At 25.6% G+C, this 10,263-nt stretch overlaps 1 protein-coding gene across 3 annotated transcripts; it reads right to left on the reverse strand.

The window, feature by feature from the left end:
* Positions 1-214: 214 nt before the first annotated feature.
* Positions 215-3,665, reverse strand: LOC114378580 (G-type lectin S-receptor-like serine/threonine-protein kinase At4g27290). 3 transcript variants are annotated; one of them, XM_028337215.1, is made up of 7 exons: positions 2,307-3,663; positions 1,931-2,062; positions 1,550-1,701; positions 1,237-1,447; positions 892-1,129; positions 663-813; positions 215-592 (listed from the first exon to the last, which is right to left on the reverse strand). In XM_028337215.1, exons 1-7 carry the CDS (start codon positions 3,589-3,591, stop codon positions 287-289), a joined length of 2,475 nt encoding a protein of 824 aa, XP_028193016.1. In that variant the 5' UTR covers positions 3,592-3,663; the 3' UTR covers positions 215-286. The 3 variants fall into 3 exon arrangements, with proteins under 3 accessions (XP_028193016.1, XP_028193017.1, XP_028193018.1); XM_028337216.1 differs by lacking the exon at positions 1,931-2,062; XM_028337217.1 differs by lacking the exon at positions 663-813 and having other exon boundaries at positions 472-592; positions 2,307-3,665.
* Positions 3,666-10,263: the final 6,598 nt, after the last annotated feature.

Here is a 10,263-nt window from a genome sequence, read left to right on the forward strand (position 1 = left end):
AACACAAAATTCATTAATTTATCAAAGACAAATATAATATCAAGCACAAAAAATAAAAGGATTATTTTATTAAAAATTCTACGTAAAACAAAAATTTATTAAAAAAGATATAAAAATTAAATATTTATTAGAGATTAAAAACATATTTAAGTCTTTCATCAATTCTAAACAAGTCAATGGACAAAAACAAATTTCAAAACAATTAACACACATATGGCTTAAAAAATTGTCAGAGAATATAAAAACTAAATAATTTAATATTTGGTAAGAGGTAAAGTAATTTTCTCTATCTATCACTCAACATTGAGATAGTGACATCGTTAATAGAAACAGATGTAAAGTTCTCAGAAGAAGATTCTCTTTCTGTTGAAATGTCTTTGCTTAAGTAGCTAGGATCCTTTGGTAGAGGCAATGCATTCTCGTTGCTCAATAATACGACCACAGAGGCCATGTTTGGCCTATCATTAGGATGATGTTGCACACATAAAAGACCAATATGAATGCAACGCAAGGCCTCATATAGAATGCATGAGTCCTCCAAACTACTGTCAATGAATTGCATTGGATTTCCCTCTTTCCACAACCTCCATGCCTAAAACATTTTTAAATAATGGTTATCTATTGTTCCATCATATGAAAAAAGAATGATAACTGTTACTCACATGCCCAATGAGATTATTGTAGTCATTTGGATAGAAGAGTCTGCTATTTTTCTTGCCACTTACTATCTCTAGCAATAATACGCCGAAACTAAACACATCCGATTTAATGGAAAATAATCCATCAAAGGCATATTCAGGTGCCATATAACCACTAAAAGAAACCAGAAAAGAGTTAAGTTAATGCTTGATTAATGTGAAATAAGATTTTAGCATAAAATAAGATACTTACTATGTACCAACTATTCTGCTTGTTTCCCCTTCAATTTGATCACCTCCACACATTCGAGCCAATCCAAAATCTGAAATTTTTGGATTCATTTCATTATCTAGTAAAACATTACTTGCTTTAAGATCTCTGTGTATGATCCTTAGTCTTGAGTCTTGATGAAGATAAAGTAGTCCTCGAGCTATTCCATTTATAATGCAGAAACGCTTAGGCCAGTCAAGAAGTTTACTTCGACTAGAGTCTGTCAAGTTTCATGAAATTTCATGGTTACCTTCTTAAATTTGCAAGAACTATTAGAACAAAATGAAATCCTACATTTAATTAACAATTAGATTTAGAGACACTAACCAAAAAGAAAGACGTCTAAGCTTTTGTTGGACATATATTCGTATATGAGCAATTTCTCATCATCTTGAAAGCAACATCCAAGAACTTTAACAAGATTTCGATGTTGGAGTTCAGCACATAACATAACCTCATTCTTAAATTCTTTTAATCCTTGTCTAGATGTTTGTGAAAGTCTCTTAACCGCGACCTCTTGTCCATCTGGTAATGTTCCCTAAACACAACATTTGTGGGAAAGAAAGTTAAATGTAGTGAATAACAATTTCCAAGCTTTGTTATTTCTCAATTATAAATAGTACGTATATTGCTCACATACCTTGTATACGGGCCCAAAACCACCTTCGCCAAGCTTCTTGTGATCTGAGAAGTGATCTGTGGCCTGTGCTATTAAGACAAGGTCAAATAAAGGTAGCTCAAAGTCTTCTTGTTGGCTTTCGTTGCTCTTTGCTTCGATGCCAGTGATGATCTCTGTTTTCATCCAAACAGTGTGAATGAACAAAATTATATTCCATTTACAGACCGTGCTAGAAATGTTAGTTTTCTTGCAGTAGTTGTTTGAAAGTTATAGTATGTATTCTATTCTTAATTGAGAGCCTTTTTTTTTATTGAAAATTATATGTTATTCATTTTGCAGAAGGGGAAAATGACAATATTTCCATATAAAAGTATATCTAAAGACTAAGATCACACGGCTTACCTTTATTTTTGTTTCTATAGCTCCAGTAAATGAATATGAAAATTAATATCATAGCAATCACAGAGGAAATGGTGCTGGCAATCACAACCACCTTTTTGTTTGAATTATCTTTTTGATCGTGACTTTGTTGAGCTTGACAGGGAAAAAGAAATAAATAATCAATATAAGAAGTAAATTGGGTATTGGGTAGAATTAAACATATTTTACCTTTAGCTATGATGATGAAAGTTGTGTTTGAATAAATTTCTCTATAAACACTTATAGAACAAAAAAGGTAAAAAGAAAAATCAATCCTATTCTCTAAACTAAAATAACTTATGCAGTTAACTTTAATAGAATTCTCTCTTCTAACATCTCCAAAAATTGAAGTGCATACCTGTTTCAGACACCGCCAATCTAATATACAGATCTTGTCCAGCATTTGGCATCAGTCTTATATCTAAGAGATCTCCAATCCAAATGGCACAACCACTACCTTCTCCCCTGATATTTGAATTTGCATAAGCCATGCAGGAACAATTTTCCCAACATTTGACCCTGCATTCCCCAAGTGTCATGCTTGCATTAACCCACGATCTTTCAGTGTCTGGCGCCTTCACGTTGCTGAATTTTGTAAAACCATCCTTGTTCTTTTCCCTGCAGCTCCAAGTTTGGTTGTGGACGCACCCTTGATTCCAGTTCATTTGGTTCCAATTCCGAGGTGATTTTGGCTTGAATCCATCTAAACACTTGCACACAGGTGCCTGACCAGCGACACAAATCCCAAATGCGCCACAAGTGTTATAGTGGTCGCATAAATCACCCGGCAACTCCGAAGACACCCTCCAAGTTTGACTATCTGTATTCCATGTTAGACGCTGACGAACATAAAGTGATTGATTCATCACGATTCTTGAAATTATTGACTTATCAGTCATGCTATATGTAGCATAAAATTCATCCTTGTTTGACACAATCGTGTAATTTACTATTGCATTGGATGGGACAGAGGGGTTACCGCTAAATTTGGTCCCATCCCACGGGCCACTTCTCCAGTACTTTGTTGTGCCCTTCCACATAACCTCTTCAGGATAATTGGTACGTAAAGTAATGTCTGTGAAGTCCCCTGGAGAAGGGTCATCCCAGTTTTTCCAAGCGGTTAGGACCGTATTGAGGCCTTTCTTCAAGTCCCATCCCAATTTCATTCCGGGTAGAAACGTGTCTGTGGGGTTGTCAAAGCTCTGCCACAAGTAGTTTTCAGGATTCGTGTCTTTCTCGTCTCTTAGGACCAAGTTGCCTGAGTCTAACAGTTGTGCCACCACAACGACACCTTTTGTTGTAGGGTTTGCTGACCAAATAACGGTCTTGTTCTGATTGAGAAGTACAAGGCTGCCCTCTGGGGTTATGTTTAACTTGCTGGAGTTGTCTTTAATTGGAGTTTCACGGTTGGCAACCCAAACCACGGTTCTGATTGGTATGTTTTTGTACCAGATTCCGAGATAGCGGTTTGGGGACGTACTGCCTGGGATGAAGAAACCCAACTCAAAGGTTCCATCATTTGAAACCAAGGTCGTGTTATCTTCAAGTGACTCAAACTGGTTAATGGTATCTGTTGCGGCTGCAAATTTAGAGAAGAAAAAAATTAGCTTGCTGACAAGAAGGAAAATAGTAAGCATGGCCATTCTACATTATTAGTGTCTCCTCACGAATACAGAGAGTTAAGTACAAGCGTTGAAATTAGTATAGTATCATTGTATGAGCTGGTCCAATGATAGCCCTACAGTTCAATAATATAGAAGGAATCTATAAGTAAGAAATCTTAATCAAAATATTTTAAGGTTTCCCACCTAACCAGCTAATAAAATTAGAATTTAATTTAAATGTACTGATGATAATGTAAAGTATTTATACACTAGCATTTAAACTATGTCAGTAATATAAGTTTGTCGTTTATTATTATAATAGGATCTGTCAAAAATAAAATCTGTAAGAATAGTATATGTACACTTCATTTATTATTAAAATACCTCTTCGAGGATGATTTTTAACTGGATAATGCTCCTCACGTTTTGCGGTCTTATAAATAAATGTATATGATATTTATTTTTATAAGTAATAAATGTATGAAAATAATAGCCATACATTGGTAGTTAAGCGTGTTTTATACAAACAATTAATCAAGTCTCTACTTTGGAATGCTGATTTAATTAATTAAATAAATCAAAATTAAGTAAGAATCGTAAACGCACCTGCAGGTTCCCTACTTGGGAACTCCGAACTTAAAGTCGTTGTTGTTGAGTTTCCTTTGCCCTTCTATAGAACGCACCTAATTCAATGGGAAACGGAATCATGAATCTTGCAATAATTTTTTGGGAGAGAAATCATGAGTTGTAAGTGGTTGCCTCTGCCCTTCCAACGTTAGCAAAAATATCATGTGAGCTTCTCAATATCATCCTTTCACGTTAACAAAATCAGTAATTTGGAGGAAGGATAGTATTTTACTATTTGTGTCATTATATTAATTTAAAGTAATAATGATCAATATTGATTTATATATTTTAATAAAATCAAGAACCTTTTACATTAATAATAATTTAAATGATTTATAATATTTAATTTTACATATTGAATTAATATGAAGAAAAAATATTAAATAAAATAAATATAAAATTTTACACTAATTAAATATTACTATCTATATACAAATTTATTTATTTTTATAATTAGTTACTTTAAAATAGATTTATGGAAAAACAATAGATTAAATTCATGATTTTAAAGTTATAAAATAAAATAGTATAATATGAAAATAAAAAATATAAAAATTAGATATATATATATATATATATATATATATATATATTTATATATTTACAAATAAATTATTAATAGTTATATTCAATGCTAATAATTTAAATTAGAACTAATTAGATAAATTTAACTTAATTATAGAAGACTAATAGTTAATATAAATATAAGAATTTTTATATTATTTTTATTGTAAATTTTATTTTATAAACTAATTTTTTTAAGAACTTACTTTTATTGGCTTCACTTTTATATAAAATTAGGTATATGTAAAAATATATGTTACATAATTTATGGTATAATAAAGTTAACAATATTTTTCAATTTTAAGTTGTGTTTTTTAAAATAACATTTTGTTGAGTGATAAAAAAATAATTATATTTTAGATTATTATAATACCACATTAAAATTATATAATGAATATCAATAAGATTTAATGGTTACATGTATTAAAATGCTATTGAATCATATTAAACAAGATTTATATATACATGAATGAATTTGAAGATTGAATTTTATGTAAATAGATAAATCTGAACTCTAAGTAAAATTATTAAAATATAATTTTCAATTAAGTTTATCCATAAACATTTAAATGTATTAACCTTAATCATATAATTTTGATACTATTGTAAATAATAACTTTCAACATTAATAGTAAATTAAATAATATTTGACAATGCTTAATTTTATTTTATTTTTTTAAAAAAGAAGGTACATTAAAGTATATATTTCACAAAATAACTAAAAATATTTATAATATTATATACTGTAAAATAATATATATTAAAATTGTCTAAGATATTATTATTATATATAATAAAATAATAGACATTATTATTATTATTATTATTATTATTATTATTATTATTATATATTAAAATAGTATAATATATTTTTTTCTTTTTTCACTAGGTTCTGTATAAAAATTTACTAATACTTAAATCTATTAAAAATGAAATTATATTTAAAATTAATAATATTTATAGTCATTGATGATAATTAAAATTGTATTATCCTTTTCACCGTTAATTATCAAATTGATGATTTCATTTTCTATATAAATTCTATTAAGAAGGATTGTAAATATCCACCTAATTTCTTTTGAGTGTGTCTTCTATCTTCTTCTTCTTCTTCTCATTATTATAATATCATTTCTTTCATTCTTTATTTTTATTTTTATCTATGAAAAATAATACTTGAATGTGTTATTGATCATCGTCAAAATTGAGAATTTAGCTCTTTTAGATCGACAAAGTATCAGCTGAATCTATATTCATAATTAATGATAAAAATTCATCTCTTTTAGAATGATTTTTTTGAATGATTTTTGTGAGATTGAATAAATATTTAAATCCATATCATGTTTTTATTAGAAGGTTCTTATATAAATCATTTATCTAATACATTTTGTGAGAATGGAAAGTGGAAATTGGAAAGCATATTTGATAAGGTATAACATCTTAGTCTTTTTTATCATTATTTTTTAATTTGTAAGTATCACTCCTGTTATTTTTCTTTTTCTTCATTTTATTGTTTTTCTATTATAGGCTTCGATATAATATTACTTCTTTTATTATTCATTTTTATGTATAAAAGATACTTTGAACGTGTTATCAATCATCGTCAAAAATCAAAATTTAACTCTTTTAAATTGGTAAGGTATAATGTGGATCTATATTCATTATTGATAAAAAAATAAATTTGTTTAAATTTTTATTTTTAGTGTTTTTTATATTTATATTTTGATTTTAGGTCTAATTGTTTATTTAAATAATTTTTGTTAAATTGAATAAACATTTAAATCAATATCATGGTTTTATGAAGAAGTTCTTACATGAAACACATTTCTCTGTCTTTCATTATTTTTTTTCTTTGCAAGGATAGCTTCTATTTTTTTTTTTCTTCATTTTAGTGTTATGTTATTATAAGTTTTGATTATTATTATTGTTCAGTTTTTTTATATATGTTTCATATCTTTTTTTTTTCTTTTATAACTATTGTATTAGAAATATTATGTTTATATTATATTTGTTCAACAAGACATGAAGAGATTATATTATTGTGACAATTTTTCTTTTTTATTGTCAATTATATTTTGAATAATTCTATTACAAATTTTGTTTTCCCTACTGAAATCAATTATCGAATAATGTGAATGATAATTTTTAACTATCAATTGGCTAATGTAATTTCTTTAAAATACATGTTATCAGTGTAAACAATTTAATAATTATCATTAACACAATCAATTTAATAATAATATTTTTGTTTTTGAAATATATGCTAAAACTTACAATAAATAATTTAAATAATTAAATTGATAATAATAATAAAAACAACAACAACAAAAACAACAACAATAATACAATAATTATTTATAAAGATCAATCATAAGAAGCTATAACTTAACATCCTTATACATTTAGACCATAAAGAATAATAAACATCAATTAAATATCATTAATTTGAAAGAACTAACCTATGTAACAATATAATTATTATTACAAAGAAAAAATAAAAAGTAATAGTTATTAAGATATTCAAGATTAGAAATAAATACAAATAATTGGTGAGAGTTAATAAATATGTAAACAACAATATTTAAAGTTTGAAACATATAATTATATTCATAAATAATTTTTGAAAGTTAGTAAGCAATGAAAATAAAACTAAAACTAATGGAAAATAAATTATTATTATTATGATAAAATCTAGATTATTCGATTTATATTACATCATAGTGAGGTTAATTAATTCAAATTTCAAAACTTTAAAAATATCACACAAAATCAATATATATAAAATAAGTAAAATTATAGTTTTAAAAATAATTAATGAGCATATCTATTTAATAGAATCCATACTTTTTCAACAAATTTAAAAAATATTTAAACTTATATCATAAATGTACACTCAAATTTAAATAAATATTGTGCATTATATATATAATTTATTATTCTTTATCTTCTATTTTTCAAACTGGTATTACATTATATATATATATATATATATATATATATATATATATATATAATTTATTATTCTTTATCTTCTATTTTTCAAATTGGTATTGTATTAATATTATTGCTTTCGGAGAAAAAATAAATTATAATGAAATTCAATAGACTTAATAAGTTTAAACAAAACACATGTTCATTAAAAATATAATATTTAATATTATTTTTAAAATGAATAATTTTATTTATGTACATTTATTTTTCAAAAGATACTACATCACCATTATTACTTGAATGAACCAAAAATTACAATAAAATTTAATATTATACTTAATTTTTAAGGTACAATTAATTCAATTAAAAATATAATTAATCAGCTTTCTCATTAATAATATAATTATATTTAATATAGTGATAAATATTTAAGAATTATTGTTTTTTATTCAAATAAATAAATAAATAAATATAAAATGATATATATATATATATATAATTTGAAAAAATCTATGCAACTCACGGATTCAAAGTGTAGTTTATTTTAAATATCAAAGAATCCATCTCCTTGGTTAAATAAAATTTGTGAGTTGCTGCAAGAATATCAATATAGTCTTAAATTCTGAGTTCAAGAACCTTACACTGCCAGGTACACTCTTAATCGTTGCATCATCCCATTTGCTTTACATAATCATCCAATTCCATTGTGAATTCAGACCTAAATTTTATTCTCTCCTCTCGTTAATTCTATTCCAGTATTCTGCACCATATTAGTTTAAAGTTAAATAATTGTATAGTATCAGTTGAATTTATCTATAGAAAACATACGTCTGTCAAAATTATATCAACTATATTAATTATGATTTTTTTAAATTAATAATTGTATATGATAGAATTTGGAGGTATTAGAAATATTTTTTAAAAAATAATTTCTACATTAATTTGTAAACAATTAATTGAACTTGTATGTAAAAAGCTTATATTTATGAAATTTATATTAATTATTCAATTTATTTGTAAATTAGTATTTGTCAAAGTTTTAGTTTAAAAAATATATATTTTTAAATTATACAGAGAAAAATTATATTTGTCAAAATCTATAGGAGACCGCCTTCCAAAAAAAAAAATCTATAGGAGACCAAGATTATTAGAATATGAGACAGTAATGACTGCAACTAATGTGGGTTTTGAAGATGAGAATAAAAGTAATCATTACCATTAAAATTTATTAGAAACTTTGATTATAAACTTTGTTTGGAAAAGAGTAATTTTATGGAGGATTAATATAAAAAATAAATGGCATAAACTTTGATGGTGTGATATTTAATTTTATATTTTAGAGCAAAAAATATAATAAAAATTAGAAAAATAAACATGATATATCAAGTAATTTTGTGACTGATGTATAAAATTTTAAAAGAAATTTTTATCTTTTATTAATATCATTTGCAAACCTTTTAAAAATAAGTATCATATCCAATAAGATTGGACCTTGATCATTCTGTGTTGTAAAACTCTTTCATAATTGAACTATCTAAAATTTGAGAAAGCAATTATGATGATCTGAGTTGAGGTCATGGAGAAATTAATACTTCATTTTAGTTCATTGGATTCATTGGGTTGAGATTATTTTAATTCAAAGGAGAAGGTGTAGAGTAAAATTTATATTTACCGAACACCTTACACATCGTTGAGTAGGTTTACAATATCCTATTCATTCTATTCAACCAACTGAATTAAATTTCATTCACAAATAATTATTAAACCTACATACAAAATTAAATATTACTATATCAATTCTTAAATTACTATATAAATATTAAAAAATATTTTCTTACTGTTAGATATAAAATTTTTCTTATTTTCAAATATGTAACACCTTATAGACCAAATCAATTGTTATAGAATGCTGGAATTCAAGTTTTAGTATAAAACTATTCTTTTATGATATTTATATTTAATAATATTTACATACCATTTATTATTTTTTTAATAACTTAATTTCTTTTCAATAACTAATTTTTTCGACATTATTATTACATTCAATTTTATTTTATTTTTACAAACTCCTTATTCATTTTAAACTTGTGGTACATTAGTGCTATTAATGATATATATGAATAATTTTAAATATATATATTTATAGATTACAAATAAATTATTGATGTAATATATATATATATATATATATATATATATATATATATATATATATATATGTATATGCATATGTATATATGTATATTGCCGGTGCAGTTGTCGCTGTAGGCTGTAAGGGTAAAACACAATTATCACCATTAATTGTATATAAATTTGTGGTGTTATCATTAAAATTGCTTCTTAAACTGCAAGGCAAGGAAAATTCTACTTAGAACCTCATGTTGTGTATAAGCTCGTGAGATTGGTGAAGTAACTTGGCCCCAAGTTAATTTAATTGTACACATCAAAATTCATGATGGCGCCGAACACCGACATTCTTTCCAATATAGGAATTGGTGCTTTTTTATTTCTTTGAATATTTCTAATGATTCCTTCTGATAAAAATCAATCGGCGAAACATGATTCTGGGACTTCCCCTACTACCCATATACA

This window comes from Glycine soja, chromosome 12, assembly GCF_004193775.1.
Source record: "Glycine soja cultivar W05 chromosome 12, ASM419377v2, whole genome shotgun sequence".
Classification (NCBI taxonomy): Eukaryota; Viridiplantae; Streptophyta; class Magnoliopsida; order Fabales; family Fabaceae; genus Glycine; species Glycine soja.